General features: G+C 40.1%; 1 protein-coding gene across 1 annotated transcript; it reads left to right on the forward strand.

The window, feature by feature from the left end:
• The first annotated feature begins 14,395 nt into the window (after positions 1 to 14,395).
• cnga3a (cyclic nucleotide gated channel subunit alpha 3a) lies at positions 14,396 to 24,203 on the forward strand. The gene is made up of 8 exons (XM_062998151.1): positions 14,396 to 14,496; positions 16,163 to 16,279; positions 16,896 to 17,072; positions 17,385 to 17,444; positions 18,514 to 18,732; positions 19,290 to 19,391; positions 19,471 to 19,577; positions 22,801 to 24,203. The coding sequence occupies exons 1-8, from the start codon at positions 14,396 to 14,398 to the stop codon at positions 24,201 to 24,203; spliced, it is 2,286 nt and encodes a 761-aa protein (XP_062854221.1).
• Positions 24,204 to 25,132: the final 929 nt, after the last annotated feature.

Consider the following 25,132-nt stretch of genomic DNA (forward strand, 5'->3'; position numbering starts at 1 on the left):
TCCCGGAACTCATTCAGATTGTATTGCAGCGCCTGCAGTTCGAAAAAAAGAGCTTTAACATGAGAGTCTATGAGAGCAATCCGGGGCGATTTTCAGTCAGACTGAAATCGCCCCAAAAGGTGCGGTACTGTACGGAACACAACTCGATGCTGATTGGACGATATTTAGAGACGAGACTGTCCAGAACAGTCACAGCTGTGATAGAAAAATATCTTCCCTTTCGCCCTTTGGTGGTGCATCGTCCGATCGCCCTAAGGAACGAGCCGCCCCTGCCCACCACTGAGATCCGGAAGGAAGTAGGGATGGCGCCCTGTGCTGCCTTGCGTCCAGTGTTTCTTGGTAAAACCGAACCCACCACGACCCAGAGCAGGACAAAGTGGTTAATGAAGAAAAAAGAAAAAAAAGCTTCTGTTACTACTAAAACCAGCAGGGCGGAACGGTGGCTAAGTGGGTGGCACTGTTCTCCCCGTGTCTGCGTGGGTTTCCTCCGGGTGCTCCGGTTTCCTCCCACAGTCCAAAGACATGCAAGTGAGGTGAATTGGAGACACTAAATTGTCCAAGACCGTGTTTGATATAACCTTGTGAACTGATGAACCTTGTGTAATGAGTAATTACCGTTTCTGTCATGAATGTAACCAAAGTGTAAAACATGACGTTAAAATCCTAATAAACAAACAAACTAAAACCAGCACACACTACACAAATGCACAGCTGAGCCACTGGAATTAGTAGGGTTTGTTTGTTTATTAGGATTTTAACGTCATGTTTTACACTTTTGGTTATATTCATGACAGGGACGGTAGTTTATCTTCACACAAGGTCCATCAATTCACAAGATTATATCAAACACAGTCATGGACAATTTAGTATCTCCAGTGTACCTCACTTGCATGTCTTTGGACTGTGGGAGGAAACCGGAGCACCCGGAGTAAACCCACGCAGAAACCCGGAGTAAACTCCACACAGAAAGGACCCGGACCGCCCCACCTGGGGATCGAACCCAGGACCTTCTTGCTGTGAGGCGACAGTGCTACCCACTTAGCCATCATGCAGCCCCGAATTAGTAGGGAGGTCAGTTTGTGCTAGTCTGGACTAAAACTGTACAGTGTGCACCATTTGGTTAGGTACCTTACATTATATTTGATCTACGCCTTTGAGATGCACAAATTGCAAAATTATATTTTATTAAAAATTATACATGCATTATTGTTGACCTAATGTAATTCTTTGCACCCACTAATCACCCTGATAATATTTAGGATAAGTGTAATTTGTTTGTAGCGTACATTACTTATCAATAAATTGTCAACCAGTCCACATTTTGTATGTTTTTTTTTTTTACATGGACAAAACATGCAAAAATCTTCAAGCCAAGAACTGAGTCTAGGATCAATGTTACTATGCAACACTATACAGTGACATCTGCACCAGTTTGCTGTATACTGATTACATTAAAATGGTGTCTTCATTAGTCAGTCATAACTAATAATAAAAAAGAGAAATTATTATTAGTAGTATTATTATTATTTATCATTATTATTATTTGTTTGTGTTTCATTATCAATCACTTTTTCTGATCAGAGTTGCGACCGGTCCTGGGCGCATGTCAGAAATACCCTGGACAGGGGTTTAATCCAAAGCAGCTCCCCAAATGGACCCAAACTTGGCATTTTAAACCACAGCAATTTATAATTTAGGTAAGCATTTATAATTATTTTATATTACAATATTACAATGTCTTATTGTTATCATTATTACATTTTAAGTTACTTATAAAAACCTTGATCTGTGATTTTACTGAATGCTGAGACAGAACACACAGGATGCAGTGAGGCTATTGCATTCGTAGTTGTGGGCCTCTAAATGACAAATTTGCATTGCACATGTGTGTATTTAATTTAGTCCTAACAAAGGAACTAGAAAAATTCAGCCATGACAATGGATAAGTTGCCATGGCAGCCACTCAAAAACCCCAAGGTCTCTTGAAGGTCTTTTCATGATCAGAGATGAGCATGCTGGCCTGCGTTACACCACCTGTACTATGTGCCTTTGTTAAGTCTGCTTTTGTTAGGCCATGTATGTATGCTTATATTCACATGATTATATACTAATCAACATTCTATTTCTTCTTTTAACAAGTGTTAAGCTGGACAATTTAGCCTAACAACAGTGGTAACTACAGTGATGCCCAACTGCTTAAGAAATACATTCAGTTTAATTCAAATGTATTTATATAATGTGTTTAGAACAAAGCAGTATAATAGAGAACCAGGTTCAAATCCCATTAATAAACAGCCTATGGTAACAGTGGCAATGAAAACCTGTACAGGCAGCACAAAAACAAACAAAAACTTGAAACAACCATGATTAAACATGAATTAAATTAAATAAGATTGTAGAAGTCTTTGGGCAACAAATGTCAAAATAAAAAGTGCAACAAACAGTGGATTCAGAAAAAAGTTAGACACATTGACGTTTTGCACACTGTATTGGTGGATTTGTTTACCCAATAATCTACACTTATAATGATGAAGTAAAAACATGCCTTTAATAGGAATAGGAAAAATCACTTTTACAAACATATTCGGACGTTGAGGCACTCCAAGTTGTGGCTAGGGTACATCCAGTGTGCGTTAAAAATAGCTGCAATGTATCAAGAACTTAATTGGGGTAAATATTGTGCAATTTGAACTGACTCAGCATAGTATTGAAAGGCACAAAACAAGGTCTATTTTTTTCTGATATTTTTTCTATTCAAGAAAATTCGATTGACAAACTGTTTGGTCATTCTTTTACCATGGGTTTTCATGTTCTACTTAACAGTGGTTTTGAATACACAATCCTTACTTCATTATTCGTTTTTGACAATGTGAATCTTCTGTTCACATGAAACACTTTTTCACATGAAATAACTATATAAGCATATAAGTGGTCTTTCAAATTAGACCGGCATGGTAATGCAACAGGTGCTGTGGGTGCCATAAAGTACTAGATGCAAAGATTGCTGTCTTGTCAATGTTTTGCAAATTTAACCAAATGCCTAAGTGGGTTTTCTTCAGGTATACAGAATTAGCTTCTGTGCCTTTGGTTGCAATGAGTGAGTGAACTGGTGAGTGTGTGATGCCCTGCAGTTGACTGGCAGGTTGTCCAGGGTGTATTCCCAACTTGCACTGTGTGTTTCCAGGTCAGCACGGTGGCTAAGTGGGTAGCACTGTCGCCTCAGAGCAAGAAGGTCCTGGGTTCGATCCCCAGGTGGGGCGGTCCGGGTCCTTTCTGTGCGGAGTTTGCATGTTCTCCCTCTGTCTGCGTGGGTGTTCTCCGGGTGCTAAATGTGGCCAGGCTAATTGGAGACACTGAATTGTCCTATAGGTACCCAGTCACTAGGATGCATAAACCGGCCCCATAAACCGGCCACATTGTAGTGCCGGCCCCAAGCCCGGATAAATAGGGAGGGTTGTGTCAGGAAGGGCATCCAGAGGAAAAACTGCGCCAAATCAATAATGCGGATCACGATCCGCTGGTGACCCCTAACGGAAGCAGCCGAGGAAATAGACTGTGTGTTTCCAGGTAAGCTCAGGACCCACTGCAACCCTGATAAGAATTAAGCTGCTAACAAAGATAAATCAATAAGATGCAATTTAGATTTTTTTCGAAAATCATACATTCCTGTTCCGAAATCAAAATGAAGTTAAAAAACCCTCTTTAGCAAAAGTTTAGAAAATTATTTCTTTAGATTTAATTGATTTAAAAAAATATATATTTTGTTTATGCATTTTCTCCCCTTTTTAGCACGTCCAATTGCTTCATGCCTCTTCTCCAACAGTGCCGATCCCTGCTCTGATTGAGGAGAACGAAGCTAACCCACTCCCCCTCCGACACGTGGGCAGCATGCCGTATGCATCTTATCACCTACACTTTGACGAGTGCAGTGCAGCTCAGCGTTGTGTATGGAGAGACACACCCTGAGAGCACTCTTTTCTCATCTCTGTGCAGGTGCCATCAATCAGCCAGCAGAGGTCGTAATTGCACCAGTCATGAGAGAGAGACCCTATCCAGCTTAGTCCCACCCATCTGAACAACAGGCCAATCGTTGATCATGTGGCCGCTCAGCCTTAGCCGGCAGGCAGAGCTGAGATTTGATACAATATATTCGAGATCCAGCTCTGGTTCCAGCGTGTGTTTTTACCACTGCTCCACCTGAGCGGCTAGATTTAATTGATTTAAATAATTTGATTTCTTTTTAAAACATACATCAAAATCCACTATGAACATGAACTACTTCAAGAAATGCAAACTAAAGCTTTTGGAATGGCCCTTACAGTCCCATAACCGGAACATCATTAAAACGTGTGTTGATTTTACTGAAAAAAATGAGAACATAAAGAATTCTAGTTGGGTTTTTTCTTTTTTTACTAATCTTGTTGTTTCCTTCTTCTAAATACAATCAAAATATGGTAATTTATTAGAGGTGCTAAAAGCTGTGCAGAGGAGGATGAGATGATTGTGCTAAGGATAAGTAGACAATGTCATGCAGATCAGACACAATGATGTTGCCATTATTCTTGTGCTGTGTCTCACATATGTAGTCAGGGGTTATTAATGAGATACAAAGACACACACACACACACACACACACACAAACACACACACACACACACACACACACACACACACACACACACACACACAGTGCTGATTTGAGTGAAGTGCCTTACCAATCACTGCAAATCTGGTTTGAAGAGCAGTGGGATTAGGCTCTTATATTTAATGAAGCCAAATGGGGACATGAGGCTCTTGACATTGCTGCCCATTCCCAGTATACTTAATGTGTATTTCTGTATTTTTGATGTTATAGTGGTCTTAAAAAAAGACAAGAAGTGTTTAGGTTTGTTGCCTAATAATAACCAGTTGTTGTCATACCAGATACCCTACAAGTGAGCATTGTAACGACTTTTATGGATCTTTTATTTCTTCATCTACGGTAGCCACTCTTGCGTCCTGGAACCAAAGGACACCAGATAAATATAGTGCATCATGAAAGTGCTTCACAGAACACAAGTCTTACAATATAAATTTTTGATGTTAGAGATGCTGTTTCTTAGGGTGAACACTGAAGCGTTCGGTGTTATAAATAAACAAAGTGCTTGAGATGTGAAACATTTGCATGCACCTTTTGAAATGGTGATGACCCACAGCAAAGCCAAAATTTAACAGAAGCCAAATAGCTGACTCCAAATTATCATGTCCATGGCAGGAATAGCTTAGTGGTTAAGGTTATGGACTAGTAATCAGGAGGTTGCTTTTTCAAACCCTATCAGCACCAAGTCGTCACTGTTGGGCCCCTAAGCAAGGCCCTTAATCCCTAGTTGCTTGCATTGTATTTAGACAATTCTACGTAAAATGCTGTGGATAAAAGCATCTACTGTAATTCAGATTTTTGGGTTTCAGCTTTTACCATCAATCACACAAAAACACTTAATAACACACATTTAGTTGCAATTTAGAGTAGCCAATCCACCTGCTGCATATTTCCAGGAGGTAGAAAGAAACCAGACTACCCAGAGAAACCTCAAACACCTGAGACAAGAATATGTCAAACTCGTCAAAGATAGTAACAGGATCCAAAGATCCAACCCAGGTCCTCAGGACCCATGTTGCTGTGCAGCTAACAGGTGTAATAAATCTGTGATATTAAGGAACTTATATGCTTACAAATTACAAAACAGTTTAGGGAAGGACCTTTCCTGTTCCAACATGATTCTGCCCCTGTGCACAAAGAAAGGTCAACAAAGACATGAGGAAAAGCTTGAATCAAAGCTGCACAGATCCCTGACCTCAGCCCTACTGAACAGCTTCGGAATGAACTGGAACATCAATAAAGGCTCTATTGACCGACATCAATGCCCAGATGTACAAATGCTTTTTTGACTGAATGGGCATAAATGTTTGTTTGTTTGTTTATTAACGTCATGTTTTACACTTTGGTTCCATTCATGACAAGAACGGTAGTTACTCATTACACAAGGTTCATCAGTTCACGGGGTTATATCGAACACAGTCATGGACAATTTAGTATCTCCAATTCACCTCACTTGCATGTCTTCGGACTGTGGGAGGAAACCGGAGCACCCAGAGTAAACCCACGCAGACATGGGGAGAACATGCAAACTCCACACAGAAAGGCCCCGGACCGCCCCACCTGGGGATCGAACCCAGGACCTTCCTGCTGTGAGGTGACAGTGCTACCCACTTAGCCACCGTGCCGCCCGAATGGGCATAAATTCCCACAGATATACTTCAAAGACTTGTGAGAAGCCATATACTATTTGTTTTTTAAATGAGATGTCCAATAAAGGTGTTTAAATACTTTTGGTCATATGGTGTATTTTTATTTCTTTTCGCATGTACTTATTAATCCAATAACTGCAGCTGTTAGATTCCACATTAAATGAATACCTTCCAAAATGTGTTACTAATTTAGAAGCAATAAGCATTCTCTAATGTCTCTGATGTTTGCAAAGCTGCTTACTTTATCTCACTGCATTAATACCCTTTGACAGCCCAATATGATTTATTTATTAAGGCAAACATTTAAAATTTACATATGCAAGGCCTTGTGCAAAGCAATGTGTACACAAACAAAACTCCTCCCTGTATGGATGTCTAAGGTCAAAAGAATTACAGGGCAATTCTGTATACAGGGGCTTTGAGTTGTGTCTTATATATTATTATAATCACTAAATGAAATGTCTGAACCTAATGAGATTTCTGAAATGCAAGGTGACGTCCACCCAGTTTTTCTCTAGTTTGGAGTAAATTTTATCCTCTTTATCATCTGACCATCATCTTTTCTCAGTCCTCTTGATTATTACTCTACATGATAGGTGAGTGCAGCAGGTGCACGTACATGACTTACGGGGCTGAGCCAACGAAGGAGCATTAGCTAGCTCAAATAGGTGCTCAAGCTTAATCTGGGATTAGCGGTGCAGCTCTGCAGATCGCATTAAGGATTTCTCAGGACATGTTAAGGGGGAGAGCATGTCTGGTGATGTCTGGTGGGTGTTAGGGTTGCGATACTACCAACCACTACATGTTTCTTGTAGTGTTGGTTTAAGAGATGGTTTCTAAAAAAGTGTTTGGAAATGCTTTTGGCTCAGTGTTATCTGGTGAACTTTAGAATACTACTTAAAATAAGATTTAAATAGCTGGAACTGGGACCATTAAACATGCCTAATGAAAAACCTATATTAAAATATTACCACCTGAGGGTTTTGTTTTGTAAGACTAAAACCAGGATTTACTGCATTGTCCATTACAATATTAACCCATCTATAAACAGGAGATATTGGGATTTAAAATAGTATATTCTTTATTAGAATGATTTTTAATTATATTTCTATCTATCATCTACACTATATTGCCAAATGTATTCACCCACCCATCCAAATCATTTGGTGTGGAAAAACTTGACTGGCCTGCACAGAGTCCTGACCTCAACCCGATAGAACACCTTTGGGATGAATTAGAGCGGAGACTGTGAGCCAGGTCTTCTCGTCCAACATCAGTGTCTGACCTCACAAATGCGCTTCTGGAAGAATGGTCAAAAATTCCCATAAACACACTCCTAAATCTTGTGGAAAGCCTTCCCAGAAGAGTTAAAGCTGTTATAGCTGCAAAAGGTGGGCTGACATCATATTAAACCTTACGTATTAAGAATGGGATGTCATTCAAGTTCACATGCGTGTGAAAGCAGACGAGCGAATACTTTTGGATATATAGTGTATCTATCTACATGACACGTCTTAGACTTAGACGAACTTTATTGTCGTTCATTATACACAAGTGTACACAGAATGAAATGTCTGGGTGCCACAGAGCAATTTGGGTCCAAAGGACCTGGAGTGTTCTGAAGGTTTGTTTGTTTGTTTAATAAAATGTATTATATTTTATGTTGACCGCCGTTTTATAAAAGCAATAAGCCACGAGAGGCCGTACGTTACTGTGATTTTAGCACGGGGATGACGTTTTTGGCACGACGCGAAGCGGAGTGCCTAAAACTTCTTTCCCCGTGCTAAAATCGTAACAGTAACGTACGGTCTCGAGTGGCTTATTGCTTTTATAAAACGGCGGTCAACATAAAATATAATAAATACAACAATGTTTAATCATAAATGTATTTATTGTGTATAAACTTACAATAAAGCATTCTTCCGCGACGCAAGGTAATCCGATTAACAGTGTTGCTAGGCAACGTGAGGGCGAAAATAACATTAACTTTCTCTATTCAGTGGCGTATTAATATGGAATGATGTGAGGTGGTCCTAGGTGTGCGTTTATCGGGGATTTTACAACGGCTTCGAACGCGGCTCAGCCAATCAGATTTTAGGACCGGAACTATCCGTTTTATAATAGGATTTTAACGTCATGTTTCACACTCTTTGGCTACATCCATGACAGGAACGGCAGTCACTCATCACACAAGGCTCATCAGTTCACAAGGTCATATCGAACACAGTCCTGGACAATTTAGTGTCTCCAATTCACCTCACTTGCACGTCTTTGGACTGTGTGAGGAAACCGGAGCTCCCGGAGGAAACCCACGCAGACACGGGGAGAACATGCAAACTCCACACAGAAAGGACCCAGACCGCCCCACCTGGGGATCGAACCCAGGACCTTCTTGCTGTGAGGCAACAGTGCTACCCACTTAGCCACCGTGCCGCCCTGTTCTGAAGGTGGACTGGCTATGAATATCCTCTAGATGTGTGAGTGAGTAAATAAGTGAGTGTGTAATGCCTGGTGGTTGACAGACACCCTGTTTAGGGTGTGTTCCTGCATTGCACCCTAAATGAACGTGTTCTCCAAATATTTTGAATTTTTTGAAATGGTAGGAGCAAAAATTTACATAAATATTGATTGCTGTAATTAATAAAAATGTAAGGGTTTACATGGCTTTACCTACAGGATGATAAATACGGTATACCGCTGCAAACCTCTATAAAAAGGTTTTTGAGGTGTTCCTCAGGGCTCTGTACTTGGCCCACTTCTTTTCTCTATCTACACCCGCTCTCTGGGTAAGGTCATAGCCTCCCATGGCTTCTCCTACCACTCCTATGCAGATGACACTCAGCTCGTTCTGTCATTTCCTCCTTCAGACACACAAGTCTCAGCTCGCATCTCAGCATGTCTGCAAGATATCTCACAATGGATGCCAGCTCATCATCTGAAACTTAATCCCAGCAAGACAGAGATGTTGCTCATTCCCAGAGATCAGTCTCCAACCCAGGACCTAGTTATTTCTCTTGATGACTCCCAGATCAGACCATCTGATAAGGTAAGAAGCCTTGGTGCTGTCCTGGATAACCAGCTGACCTTCTCTCCTTATATAGCCAACATGACAAGATCGTGCCGGTTCCTCCTGTACAACATCAGGAAGATTCGACCATTTCTCTCCAGGGAAGCTACCCAGATTCTGGTCCAATCACTTGTAATCTCACGGTTGGACTACTGCAACTCCCTCCTGGCAGGAGCTCCCATGTCCACTATTAAACCCTTGCAGCTCATCCAAAATGCAGCTGCCCGTCTGGTTTTTAACCAGCCCAAACACTGCCACATCACCCCACTGCTGCGTTCTCTTCACTGGCTTCCTGTAGCTGCACGCATTCAGTTTAAAACACTGATGCTCGCCTACAAAGCCAAAAATGGACCAGCCCCAAGCTATCTTTGCGGTCTAATCAAACCCCGCTCTGTACCACGCAACCTCCGAGCCACTAGTCTCGCTCAACTTGATCCTCCACCCAGGACTAAAGGAAGACAAGCATCAAGGCTCTTCTCTGTTCTAGCGCCGAAGTGGTGGAATGAACTTCCTCTGTCTGTCCGAACATCTGAGTCTCTTGCTGTCTTTAAAAAATTATTAAAAACTCACCTTTTTACTAAACACTTAAGCTGACTTGTACCTATTTACTAAAATTTTTCATTTTCCAAAAAAAAAACCAACAACTTTGGTTCTAACAGGTTTCAGCAGATTCGTGTTCTTTGACTGTTGTTTACTAAAACTTGAGAAATGAAATGTTTACTATGGAAGCACTTCTGTAAGTCGCTCTGGATAAGAGCGTCTGCTAAATGCTGAAAATGTAAATGTAAAAAGAAGTAGCCACGCCCACTTTATTATAATAATACCTAGCCACGCCCCCTCGGTCTGCCTCCTTTCAATACTCCAGTATTTGATTAATCATTCAGACTGCTTCACTGATGGATACTGATGGATTAAACCTGTGATGTGTTGCTATAACTCGATTTCAAAGAGAAAACAGTGGATTATGGGTAAAACAGCACTGGACAGTGGAATGTGTTGATCAGCGTTGGGATTGTCCTGTATGTGCAGAGGAGCGCTCAGTGTCGACAGCCAGCAGAGCAGCCAGCACTCATAACCACTAACTGTCCATAAACAAACTGAACTGTGTTTCTTAATCAAGCCTAGGTAAGCTGCACTTTTTACCATAAAATCTGACTGTTAAAAAGGAAAAAGGTTAGAGCCATATTAAGCCATGTTATTTTATGCAACTTGATAATGCTTGTTCCATTATAGGTTTTGCATGATTATTATGGAATAAAAATAATGTTTGGTGAAAAGTCGAGTAATTAACACTCAAATTAAACCTCCTAGTCTGATGTAAGACCCAGTCGGGATTAATTACTAAGACTGATGCTTACTGCTCACCATCATTTACTTACTTTCATGCTCTTAATAGCTAGGGAGACATTTCTCTTACATTATTCTTATCTTAAACATGTAAAATAGAATGTATATTAAGCATACAGCTTGCATTATCAATTTCTCTTTTTTCATTTATTGTTAAAATAAAACAGGAAAACATTTCAGCAACCTTTGAAATGGAAACTTGGTTATCATACGTGCATGTCTTTGTAACGAAGCCTTGTGTTTATTAAATGCAGTACACTTAACATGTAATGCAGGGTCCAGATGTAAAATATACTTGTAGCTTTTTTTTTCTGATTTTCTAAAAAAAAATGCTGCAGCACCAGTTTTCACAGTTATGTTTTCATTATGGTTCACTGTTACAGTGTCTGGTTAAAAATGAAATAGATTTTACTGTAACACAGTGATATTATTGTACTTCAACAAAATGTACCAAATTTTATTTCCATATTTTTTATTTTCTGTGAAGTTACCCTTTCAAGTCTTCGGCATGGAGAACTTGACATTTGTTTTTGTTGAAAACAAGCTGAAACATGGACTCATCTGACCACAGCATACACCAATCAGGCATAACATTATGACCTCCTTCCTAATTTTGTGTTGGTCCCCCTTTTGCTGCCCCATACGCAAAAAACTGTGATGCACTGTGTATTCTGTCACCTTTCTATCAGAACCAGCATTAACGTCTCCAGCAATTTGAGTTACAGTAGCTCGTCTGTTGGATCGGACCACATGGGCCAGCCTTCGCTCCCCACATGCATCAATGAGCATTGGCCGCCCATGACCCTGTCGCCGGTTTACCACCGTTCCTTCCTTGGACCACTTTTGATAGATACTGACCACTGCAGACTGGGAACACCCCACAAGAGCTGCAGTTTTGGAGATGCTCTGACCCAGTCCTCTAGCCGCCATAATTTGGCCCTTGTCAAACTCACTCAAATCCTCACGCTTGCTCATCTTTCCTGCTTCTAACATCAACTTTGAGGATAAAATGTTCACTTGCTGCCTAATATATCCTACCCACTAACAGGTGCCGTGATGAAGAGATAATCAGTGTTATTCACTTCACCTGTCAGTGGTCATAATGTTATGTTTAGTTGGTGTAGGTTTCTACTGTCTTTTGGTCCGTTTAAGATGAGAACTTGGTGGCATTGTATTTCTATTTTGTTTATATCTTTAACCATAGCCGATTGTATACACTAACTGAGCTCTTTATTAGGTACACCTATCTGGCACATACACTCATTGATGATTTTTTTATAAGCTACGTCTACCATATACTGATTAACTTGGGGTATACAAATACTGACTGTGGCTGGACTGTTGCTGGACATTTGTCTTTACCTGTTTATCAGTTGAAAGGGAACTTCATAGCACCCCCATTGACCAGATGTGATTTAGTCTTTCTCAGCACTGCAATGACACTAACATGGTGATGACATGGTAGTAGTATGTGTTATATTGATTTGAAATTACCAATTACAACAGTGTGGTTGGGATTTTTAATCATTTTACTGTCAGTGCTGCAGTAAAGTGCTCTAAACATTTACTGATAGAACATTGTGTGTAAAAGGAATGTTGTGTATATAAAGTCTTTAATGCTTCTTTTCCATTGCACGGTACCCTTAGGTGAGGGTTATTTCAAATTTGTGATCCCAAATGAAGGTGGTTGCCCAGTGACCTGTAGAGTACCTTAGTACCTCTACTAAATGTGGTTACCCCTCTTGTCCAGGGACCAAGCCTACTGAAACCCAAACAGTAGAGTAAAACAGAGTTTTGAAGCCTATTATTGTTATTTTAGCACAATTATACACATGTAAATATGCTGACTGAGGTCTTACTGGCTTCTTTGGTGGGATCTTGCGAAGGGATGACTGATCTTGTTTAGTGGTTAGGCCACACGACTAAGCAGTCTGTATTTTTAGACCATGAGCTTAGATGGCGGTATTGTCACTGTTTGCAGAGATCTCAACAGCATGTCTCTTCAATCTCTTCAGACCAGAGTGCTGCAATCATGTGTACAGAGTTTGTGGACGTTTGAATAAAACATGATTTACAGCAGATACGTTTGTCTCACTTATTGCATAGAGAACAGAAATGTAAAAGTTGGTACATTTTGTAAAATGCAGTAAAAAGAAGAATTTGTTTTATTGTATGTTATTTGTAATTGTGTAATTGTATGTTAGGGTTCTCCAGTATTTCCAGTGTTCACTGATTAAGCTCTTGGACAGTCAGTAGCACTATTTAGTAAAGCTTTTTGTGACAGCACATATGGATGTGCCACCCTGAATGACCCTGGACTACCTCTGCAACTTGTAAGGACTGCAAGTATCACCTCATGCTAGCAGTAGTGACAAGGATACTAACGAAGTGCAAGACTAGAAAAGAAGGTCAGGAAAGATAAGGAGAGAGTATTTGTCTATGGCCACCACCTGCAAAACCAATTCCTTTTTGGGGTTGTCTTACTGCTACCTCTTTAGTACATCTGTTGTCACATTCATTTACACCAAAGCAGGTGAAATTAATTCACCATTACTTACTCTTTCTAACTGAACATTTTTTTTGAGCAGTGTACTTTGTCATGTTGTGGTTTGAGGACAGCTTTTATAGCCTTTTCTTTAAGCAACTCTTTAATTGTTCTGTGAAACTGGTTTTGATTGAGGCATGGTTTATAAGAACATTTGTTTGTGAGAACAGAGTTTATGTCTTTCTGGATAGGGCACCTCTACAACCCACACCTTTAATCTCACCTCATTATATGGAACACATAATATCTTTAGAAAATGTCACTTTTTTATAAGGTTATAAGGTTCTGCCAAAATGTTTTAAATATATATACACTTTAATGCCAAAAGTATTCACTCACCCATCCAAATCATTGAATTCAGGTGTTCCAATCACTTCCATTGCCACAGGTGTATAAAACCATGCACCTAGGCATGCAGGTTTGATCCCCAGGCAGGACGGTCCGGGTCCTTTTTTTGTGCGAGTTTGCATGTTCTCCCCACGTCTGCGTGGGTTTCCTCCGGGAGCTCCGGTTTCCTCCCACAGTCCAAAAACATGCAGTCAGGTTAATTGGAGACACTGAATTGCCCTATAGGTGAATGGGTGTGTGTATGTGTGTCTGCCCTGCCCAGGGTGTTACTGTGTGCCTTGTGTCCATTGAAAAGCTGGGATAGGCTGCAGCTCCCCTCCATTACCCTAATTGGATAATGAGTTCTTAACCGCTTAACTCGGTTGAGTGAGTGAGTGTGCACTATATCACCCAGAATGGTAAAGTAATAAGTGTTTTAGATTTAAGTTTTTTTTTTTTCAATAGTATCAATCAAAAACTGAAATATTGTATTTACAAAATGATCCAGAGCCTACATTCAATATCTTGTTGAATCACATTTGGACTTTTTGGATACAATGTTTGGATACATTGGTGTTATGCTGTGATGTTTAACTGTTTCCTTATTTTGATCAATGTACATTACTTATCACAACGGATTATAACAATAGTCACAGCACACAAAATACATTATTACTTTGTACATAGTAGACCTGGGCTGTTTATATTACAGTTAACTACTAAGAAAACCAGTTCAAACCAGTAAAGATGTGCTTATTCTTTATGTGCAGTGTTCTGGCAGGAGCTGAATGTCCTAAAAGGAGTGAACGTGAAGAGGCAGGATGGCAAAGATCTGCACAGAAAGGTCCTACCCATCTAATCATAGGTTTTCCTTTAGGGCCTCCGATGATGAACTGGACCAAATTGAGAACGGTTCCAGCAGGTATGACGTCACATTGACTTATCGAATTGAATTTATATTTGTTATAATTTTAAAGCTGTTTTATCTGCTCACATGAATGATGTTTGGTGGATAGAAACACTTCATACTTGTACTTTATTTAAGCCAAAGTCTGATGGTTGATAATTAATAATGAAATAAATGCTGTATTATTATATAAAGCGTACAGTCAACTCAGTCCATTTAGGCACCATTTAAATAAACAAAATATTTAACACCTGCAGTGAGTAATATTTTAAGAGAGTAGTAGTTTTATGTAAATCAACTGAATAATTAGGTTGTGATTCATTGCTCTCTAAATAACTGGCATCACTTAATTAAAATGCTTAATTAAACACTCAATATTTAGTGATGCCTTCTCTTCAGGTGTCTTCCTTTAATATATAAGGTTGGTAGACACCATATTATACAGTGTCTTTTAGCAAAGAAATGTAGAATTCTTTGCCATCCAGCTGGGCTGGGTGCCTACATGAACAATAATTGGCTGTTGTTCATACAGGGTGGGACCAGAACAGGGAACTCCTTATAACAGAGGCAGTTATGACAGAGTTGAGGAATAATGCATTGATCAGGGTGTGGCTCTGGTGCAGAAAGCTGATCCGCATATGAACGCACCTCCTGCTGGTGAAAAGATGTAGTTGGCTACTGCACACATGTTGGAGGGGGCGTGTGTCAGTCTCGCTCACCTTAATCGGGCAGGGATAGACATCAGTAGAGAGGAAGCATAGTGCAATTGGGTAACTGGAAACGCTAAAAGTTGGGAGAAAAAGGGAAGAAAATGCATTAAGAAATACCAATATACACCTCTGTGTCAATGGTACCTTCACACATATGCATGGGTAGTCATGCACCCTCATACCATGACAGATGTTGGCTTATGCACCTTTCACTGATAACAGTCTGGATGGTCTTTTTCATTTTTGGCACAGAAAACAAAGCATTTTTTTTTTTCCAAAAGCAAGCTGAATCATGGTCTCATTTGACCACAGCATATTGCATTTGTCTTTTGCTTCATCTGAGAAGAGCTTGGGTTCAGAGAACTCAGTGGCATTTCTGCCTAGAATTGACATACGGCTTTCTCTTTGCATGATAAAGTTTTAGATTGCACTTCTTTATGCAGCTGACAACTTTATTAAGTGACAGTGGTTTTCTGAAATACTCACAACCCCATGAGGCTATTATTAAAATAGCCTGACCATTTCTCATGCAATGCTGACTGAAGGTTCGAAGGTCCCTCTCACTCAAATAGTGGAATCTGAACTTGCTTTATATGGACTGAGATTTCCTTAGATTCCCTGAATCTTTTCACAATATTATGTATGGTAGATGATGAAAGGTCTAAATTTTATGCAAGCTTGCATTGAGAATTGTTCATTTTTCCAGCAAAGTTTGGTAAAAATTGCTGAGCCAAAACCAATTTTGGCTTGAACAGACTTAACTTACAAGTATATCCTCCTTTTATTACTCAAATCATGATACCCTTACCTGTTACCAATTATATTATAATATTATATATAATATTTTTGTTAATATTTATATGGTAGTGGTAGCAGTTGCATCCATCTTTCCAGTGCATTGTGTTTAGCAGGTGAGCTCATACCAAGCTGTTTGGTTGTTTTAACATCCTTCCCCCGTGTGTATGCCTCAGGGCGCAGTCTTTTTGTGAGGACACTGTCTCTGACTTGCATGGGGTCATTTCCTCAGACACCAGTCAACTTCACAAGTCTCGCAGGAGCTCGTTTACAGGTGCTGGGGCCATGGCCAGGTAACCCACACACAGTGTGTGCTTTTTTTACTTGCTTTAGAATTATAAACCCCTTGACTGGAGGACCTTGACTGACCTGTTTAAAATCTTGACATCAACCCTATGTAGCACCATTGGGATGAATGGGAATGCTGATTTGCCAGGAGGCCTTAGTGCCAAATATTTGACTACTGTAATATTCTCAGTAAGAAAGACCATGTGGCCATGTTTCAAAATTTAGTGAAATGTTTTCTCAGAAAAGTGGAGGGTGTCAAAGTAACAAAAGCTAGACCAACTATACAGTATAATGATGCCCATGGTTTTGGGTGGGTGGTTTGGGTGTCCACCTACCTGTGCCCATATTGTGTATTTTGCTTTATGTTCTATGTTGTTTGTCTGCCAGTGTGGTGTTAGATTTGGACACATTGCTCTTAAGAATCTCTTGGAGATGCCAACCTGGGTAAAATGCACATCACACACAGATAATCTGGTCTAAATCATGAATCATAAAGGTGGAATTGTTGTACACAATATTCTGTAATTTGAAATTGTTAAATGTGCATTTCACTCAGAGGGCAGAGGAAGCTACATACATGAAAGTGAGTCTGTTATTGTCTGACCTGTCCTGATCTACCAGGCTTTCCAACTTCCTGTATATGCTGAGGAACTGGGCTTCCCATAGGCTGCAGCCTGAGATTGAGAGACCCGATTCCTTTCTGGAGAGATTCCGTGGGCCTGAGCTGAAAGATATTTCTAGCCGAGGCAGCAATGCCCATTCTTCCCTAGAGGGCTTTGAGAAACCTCACAAAAGAAAGTAAGCCACAAGAATCTTTTTGGTTTGGTACAGGTATGAATTTTGCACCTTGTACTGCTTAAATTCTGGAGAAGACCTAAGGTGTGCAGGACAATAATAATTTTAAATGCTCACAAGCTATTATAAAGGTTGAGGTCTAATTAAAGACTCACGTGATTCCAAAGGGCTGTAGATTTCCACTTAGCCTGTCCAATAACTGTTATAGTTTTTTATTATGAAAAAATAGGAGTAGCTGTAGTTTAAATGTAGTGCAGTGTGCAGATGTTCCAAAGCATTAGAAATATAAAAACTTAATGCTTCTTTCCTTCCAAGAGATGCCCGTCAGTGGCCACTAGCAATTTACAATATGAACAACTGCAACAACACAGATGAGTAAGTATAAAGTAGAAACAGCAAACCCTTCTAGTCCTTCTAAATCCACAACACAGTTTTATGTCCTATATTGTTGTTTTAAGTAGGATTAATAAGTAAGATTTGTATATACTGTGAATTCCTAAAGTAAAATTAAAATTAAATTGAATTAGAATTAATGATCAATGTGCAGCCGTAGTAATTCCTAGACGATTAGTGTCTTAGTGCTGCCCCCTGTAGGCAAATAAATCACAACACCCTGACCCTAGTACATCCTGGTAAAATAGTACTTTTAGGCCTGCTGGCTCCCATAAGAAAACTACGACGGCGGATTAGGGCCACTCTACAAAAATACTTTTAAGTTTCAATTTCGAGAATAAAGTCAAAATTATTTCGATATTAAAGTCGAAATGATTATGAGAATAAAGTCAAAATATTATGGCCAAAGAGTGTGTAGCTGTCGTAAACTTGTCACGTCATCCAGTAACCCACGATTATCTTTGAGCTGTTGTTTGTTTTGTACGCTTCCATCCACATGACATGATAACTAAACCCGTCAGTGCAACCATTTATAGCGATGCCATACGGCTTTAGTTAATTGTATGAGTCCATAAGGTTCATTTGAAGTCCTTATGCTAATAACAGACTGGTGCTGATGTGCCAGGAGCTTGAGGATTTCTTTATTTGTGAAACCGATATGAAAGTATAACTTTACCAAATCATGAACATCCCTCATTCAATCATGAAGGAGGTTGCTATGGCCATAATATGGCCACAAGGAGGTTGCTATGGCCATAATATTTCAACTTTAATCTCAAAATTATTTAGACTTTAATCTCAAAATCATTTCGACTTTAATCTCGAAATCATTTCGACTTTATTCTCGAAATCATTTTGACTTTATTCTCGAAATCACTTTGACTTTATTCTCGAAATCATTTCGACTTCATTCTCGAAATCATTTTGACTTTATTCTCGAAATCATTTAGACTTTAATCTCAAAATTATTTCGACTTTAATCTCAAAATCATTTCGACTTTAATCTTGAAATCGACACTTAAAAAATATTTTTCTTAATATGCCGTCATAGAAAACTTCTCAGCTTTTTAAATGTATATAAACAAAATGCCACCTTTAGCAAAAAGGACCAGACAAAAAAAGATGACAAAAAAGAGGAAGAGAAAAAAGAGGGGAACAAGAACGAGCAAAAAAAAGAGGAAAAGGAAGAGAAAAAAGATGAAAAGGACGATGATAAGAAAGAGGAAAAGAAGGATGATAAGAAAGATGATAAAAAGAAAGAAGATCCACCGTAAGTACACAACAGAAATGTAATTTCCTGCAAAGTAATAGTAATAGAGAACTGCTGCAGATAACCTCATCTTACTGGCCTCTGTTCAAAAAATAAATAAGGTACACCGATCAGTCATAACATTAAAACCACCTCCTTGTTTCTGCATACACTGTCCATTTTATCAGCTCCACTTACCATATAGAAGCACTTTGTAGTTCTACAATTACTGACTGTAGTCCAGCTGTTTCTCTGCATGCTTTGTTAGCCCCCTTTCATGCTGTTCTCCAACTACAAAGTGCTTCTATTTTAGCTGATAAAATGGACAGTGAGTGTAGAAACAAGGGGGTGGTTTTAATGTTATGGCTGATCAGTGTATCGTTAGATAGATGATGTTACTTTGACCACGCCAATATACTCTATATTTAAGTGTAGGTATATATTAGATTAGAATGTAAGTTCTAACATTTTTATAATAATAATTGTGATGCTTTTAGTTGTGGACATGAACATTTATTGGCTGTTGTATGAATCCTGTTTGTGGAACTTGGTTGATCATTAAAGTTTTGTTTCTTTAGGAAAGTTTCATGGATCATGGATCCCTCTGTAGACATTTACTATCGATGGCTCACAATAATAGCAGCGCCGGTGTTTTACAACCTGATGATGCTGATAACAAGGTCTGCCTATAACCATAGTTCTGTTATTAAGAATGGACTGGTGGGTAGGATTTTTTATTCTATTCTGGTCTTTCTATAGGGCGTGTTTTAATGAGCTTCAGGACTCTTTCACAACCCTGTGGATGGCCCTGGACTACTCTTCAGACCTAATCTACTATGGAGACACATTTGTGAGATCAAGAACAGGTATTAGTATTGTAAAACATTTGTTATACTTTATTTACAGTGTTATTGCACTTAATGCTGCAGTGTTTCTCTTCTTTGAAAAATAACAGATGTCACATGATTGAACTTGTAGAAGCACCCAAGAAAAGCTATAATTAAAAAAAGTTTGAAATGTATTTGAAATGATGCATCGCACTAATTCACCCATTAGATTCATATGCAGAACTAGCAAAGAGGTTAAATAATACGTGCCAGGGCAAATCATCATCCTGTACCATGTCACAAAGATTTGAGAGGACCCCATCCATCCGTGCTGCTTGATCTAACACTAAAACCACAACCATGATAACCTTAAAAACGATCTTCTGCCTCTCCACAGATTGTGAATCATGGCTTTTACGTGGTTATTGAACTAGGCCATAATATATACAATATATACACTGATCAGCCATAACATTAAAACCACCTCCTTGTTTCTTCGCTCACTGTCCATTTTATCAGCTCCACTTACCATATAGAAGCACTTTGTCGTGCTACAATTACTGACTGTAGTCCTCTGTTTCTCTGCATGCTTTGTTAGCCCCCTTTCATGCTGTTCTTTAATGGTCAGGACTCTCCCAGGACCACTACAGAGCAGGTATTATTTAGGTGGTGGATCATTCCCAGCCCTGCAGTGACACTGACATGGTGGTGGTGTGTTAGTGTGTGTTGTGCTGGTATGAGTGGATAAGTCACAGCAGCGCTGCTGGAGTTTTTAAATACCTCGCTGTCACTACTGAACTGAGAATAGTCCACCAACCCAAAATATCCAGCCAACAGCACCCTGTGGGCAGCGTCCTGTGACGCTTATGAAGGTCTATAAGATGACCAACTCAAACAGCAGCAATAGATGAGCGATCGTCTCTGACTTTACATCTACAAGGTGGACCAACTAGGTAGGAGTGTCTAATAAAGTGGACAGTGAGTGGACACGGTATATAAAAACTCCAGCAGCGTTGCTGTGTCTGATCCACTCATAACAGCACAACACACACTAACACACCACCACCATGTCATTGTCACTGCAGTGCTAAGAATGATCCACCATCTAAATACCTGCTCTAAGGTGGTCCTGTGGGGGTCCTGACCATTGAAGAACAGGGTGAAGGCGGGTTAAAAAAGTATGTAGAGAAACAGATGGACTACAGTCAGTAATTGTAGAACTACAAAGTGCTTCTACAGTGGGGCCAAAAAGTATTGTGTCAGCCACTGATTGTGCAGGTCCTCCTACTTAGAAAGATGAGAGAGGTCTGTAATTTTCATCATAGGTACACTTCAACTATGAGAGACAAAATGAGAAAAAAAAATCCAGGAAATCACATTGTAGTATTTTTAAAGAATTTATTTGTAAATTATGGTGGAAAATAAGTATTTGGTCAATAACAAAAGTTCAACTCAATACTTTGTAACATAACCTTTGTTGGCAATGACAGAGGTCAAACGTTTCCTGTAAGTCTTCACCAGGTTTGCACACACTAGCTGGTATTTTGGCCCATTCCTCCATGCAGATCTCCTCTAGAGCAGTGATGTTTTGGGGCTGTCGCTGGGCAACACGGACTCCACAAATTTTCTATGGGGTTGAGGTCTGGAGACTGGCTAGGCCACTCCAGGACCTTGAAATGCTTTTTACGGAGCCACTCCTTCGTTGCCCGAGCGGTGTGTTTGGGATCATTGTCATGCTGGAAGACCCAGCCCCGTTCACTGATGGAAGGAGGTTTTGGCTTAAAATCTCACGATACATGGCCCCGTTCATTCTTCCCTTAACACGGATCAGTCGTCCTGTCCCCTTTGCAGAAAAACAGCCCCAAAGCATGATGTTTCCACCCCCATGCTTCACAGTAGGTATGGTGTTCTTGGGATGCAACTCAGCCTCCAAACACGACGAGTTGAGTTTTTACCAAAAAGTTCCATTTTGGTTTCATCTGACCACATGATATTCTCCCAATCCTCTTCTGGATCATCCATATTCTCTCTTGCAAACTTCAGACGGGCCTGGACATGTACTGGCTTAAGCAGGGGGACACGCCTGGCACTGCAGGATTTGAGTCCCTCTCGGCGTAGTGCGTTACTGATGGTAGCCTTTGTTACTTTGGTCCCAGCTCTCTGCAGGTCATTCATCAGGTCCCTCCGTGTAGTTCTGGGACTTTTGCTCACCGTTCTCATGATCATTTTGACCCCAAGGGAGATTATCAATGGTCTTGTATGTCTTCCATTTTTTTACAATTGCTCCCACAGTTGATTTATTCACACCAACCTGCTTGCCTATTGTAGATTCACTCTTTCCAGCCTGGTGCAGGTCTACAATTTTCTTCCTGGTGTCCTTCGACAGCTCTTTGGTCTTGGCCATGGTTGAGTTTGGAGTCTGACTGTTTGAGGCTGTGGACAGGTGTCTTTTATACAGATAACGAGGTCAAACAGGTGCCATTAATACAGGTAACGAGTGGAGGACAGAAGAGCTTCTTAAAGAAGAAGTTACAGGTCTGTGAGAGCCAGAAATCTTGCTCGTTTGTTATTGACCAAATACTTATTTTCCACCATAATTTACAAATAAATTCTTTAAAAATCCTACAATGTGATTTCCTGGATTTTTTTTTCTCATTTTGTCTCTCATAGTTGAAGTGTACCTATGATGAAAATTACAGACCTCTCTCATCTTTCTAAGTAGGAGAACCTGCACAATCAGTGGCTGACTAAATACTTTTTGGCCCCACTGTATGTGAGTGTAGAAACAAGGAGGTGGTTTTAATATTATGGCTGATCAGTGTATATACATATAATGATGTAAAATTATAAATAAACTTAAAACGTATTAAATAAATGTAATAGTTGTATTTTATACTATAAATATTTTATAAATTATATTCAACTCATTAGCTTTGCATTATCTTAGGGTCCGTCAGCGTATTTAAGAGTGGCAGGAAGCCCAAACATAGGTTGATTTGGTCCCCCTAATGTTTTTTTAATGACCTTGTTATTAAATAATTACAGCCAGCTTGGGTAATATCTTTAAACTGTTTTAAACTTTTTACATTCCTAGTAATCTTAACCTGTCATTTAACATCTTTTACACACCTGACATCATTGAAATTGCTTGTAGTAACAAAGGTCTTTTAATCAGGTTAAAAATTAAAAAAATTTACATACTGTACCTTCAAGAAATGTCTTATTTATAGAATTAATGGACATTTTCTGTTCAAATCTTTAGGCTTCCTGGAGCAAGGCCTTCTGGTTAAAGACACCAAGAAGTTAAGGGAGCATTATAGAAAAACTCCACAGTTTAAATATGATGTTTTCTCCATGCTTCCAACCGATATTTTAATGCTAAAAGTGGGATACAACAATCCAGAACTGCGCTTTAACCGTCTCTTTAAAATTTCACGGCTCTTCGAGTTCTTCGACCGGACAGAGACCAGAACTAACTACCCGAACATCTTCCGTATCAGCAACCTTGTGCTTTACATCCTGGTCATCATTCATTGGAATGCTTGCATCTTCTTCGCTATTTCAAAAACCATCGGTTTTGGCACGGATAGTTGGGTCTACCCAAACATCAGCCATCCTGAATATGGACGCCTGTCAAGGAAATACATTTACTGCCTGTACTGGTCCACCCTGACACTCACCACTATTGGAGAAACTCCGCCTCCAGTCAGAGACGTGGAGTATATATTTGTAGTCGCGGACTTTCTCATTGGAGTGCTGATTTTTGCTACTATCGTAGGTAACGTCGGTGCCATGATCTCCAACATGAACGCGTCCCGTGCGGAGTTCCAGGCCAAGATCGACTCCATCAAGCAATACATGCAATTTCGAAAAGTCAGCAAAGACCTAGAGGCCAGAGTCATTAAGTGGTTTGACTACCTCTGGACAGAGAAGAAGACCTGCGATGAGAAGGAGGTGCTTAAAAATCTTCCAGACAAGCTTAAGGCAGAGATAGCCATCAACGTTCATCTGGACACGCTAAAGAAGGTGCGAATCTTCCAGGATTGTGAAGCTGGGCTGCTTATCGAACTGGTGCTCAAACTGCAGCCTCAGGTGTTCAGCCCCGGGGATTACATTTGCAAGAAGGGCGACATTGGAAGAGAAATGTACATCATAAAAGAAGGGAAGCTTGCTGTAGTGGCCGATGATGGGGTCACACAGTTTGTAGTGCTTAGCGATGGTGCTTACTTTGGCGAAATCAGTATTCTGGGCATCAAAGGCAGTAAGGCCGGAAACAGACGGACAGCCAACATTCGCAGTGTGGGCTATTCAGATCTCTTCGCTCTGTCTAAAGATGACCTCATGGAAGCGCTTACGGAGTACCCTGAGGCCAAAAAGGCCCTGGAGGAGAAGGGAAAAGCCATCTTAAGGAAGGATAACCTGCTGGACGAAGCTGTGGCCAGTGCAGGGGCAGATCCCAAAGATTTAGAGGAAAAAATCTCACGATTGGAGAGCAACCTTGATGTAATGACCACAAAGTTTGCCAGGCTCATGGCAGAATACACATCCTATCAGACTAGAATCAAGCAAAGGCTTTCCAATATGGAAAACAAGGTAAAAACTCTGCGGCCAGAAGATCTGTCTGAAGTGGTTGCAGACAAAAAAGAGGAAGAGAAGAAAAAATAGACACGTCCATTGATGTATTGACGACATACACTGGAGTTATTTTTTCCTGGACATTTACATTCATTTATTTATTTTGCACCTGATTTATCCTGGGAGAGGCTGTGGCAGGTCCAGAAGGAATAGGCGCAAGGTTTGAACACAAGCTGGAGAAGACCCTAGTCCATTGCAGGGCATCAAACATTCACCCACTGTCTCATACCTAGAGATAAATTAAAATAGCCAATCCACCTACCGGTATATTTTTAAAGATTGGACATTAACATATAAATGAGGATAACATGGTATACTCTACATGTTCAATAATCAGAGCCAATAAGTGTGCCCAATTCCCTGAATATGTGCAACTGGTCAGGATTGTAGGGTCCAAAGCCCTTAAACACCTTAAACAGGGTGGCTGTGCATCAGAGTGAATCACTCTTACATTTACACTTACTTACAGCTAAGGAAATGGCACCACTACCTCCTGCTCCAAAAAGCTTGGGTATGTTCAATAACTCGTGTATGGTGGGTCTCAGAAATACTGCCAGGAAGGAACACGCCACGGACAGGGTGCAAATTCGTCACAAGGCATCACACACTTACTGATTTGCTCTCACATGGGGTAATGCAGCCCATCCACCTAGTGACGTGACAGGTCTCCCTTATGGACAATGGAAAACCATGCCAATCTCCAAAAACAGCAACTACAGCCAGGGCTTCACAGCTTGTCCCCAGAGCTTTAAAGAATCAACAGTGACAGCTGCTTCATTCTACACATCTTTGTATATCTTTTAAATGTAGGCAGCACAAACTACTTTTTCTAAATGTTCGGTTTATACATTTAAAATGACTTTGTATAATTTGTTCATCACAGATTTCAATAATGTGTATAATGTACATCTTCAGTGTATGCAACATTTCTCATATTCTGTACTGTACTGGGTGATCAG

The sequence above is a fragment of the Trichomycterus rosablanca genome, chromosome 6 (assembly GCF_030014385.1).
Source record: "Trichomycterus rosablanca isolate fTriRos1 chromosome 6, fTriRos1.hap1, whole genome shotgun sequence".
In the NCBI taxonomy this organism is placed as follows: Eukaryota; Metazoa; Chordata; class Actinopteri; order Siluriformes; family Trichomycteridae; genus Trichomycterus; species Trichomycterus rosablanca.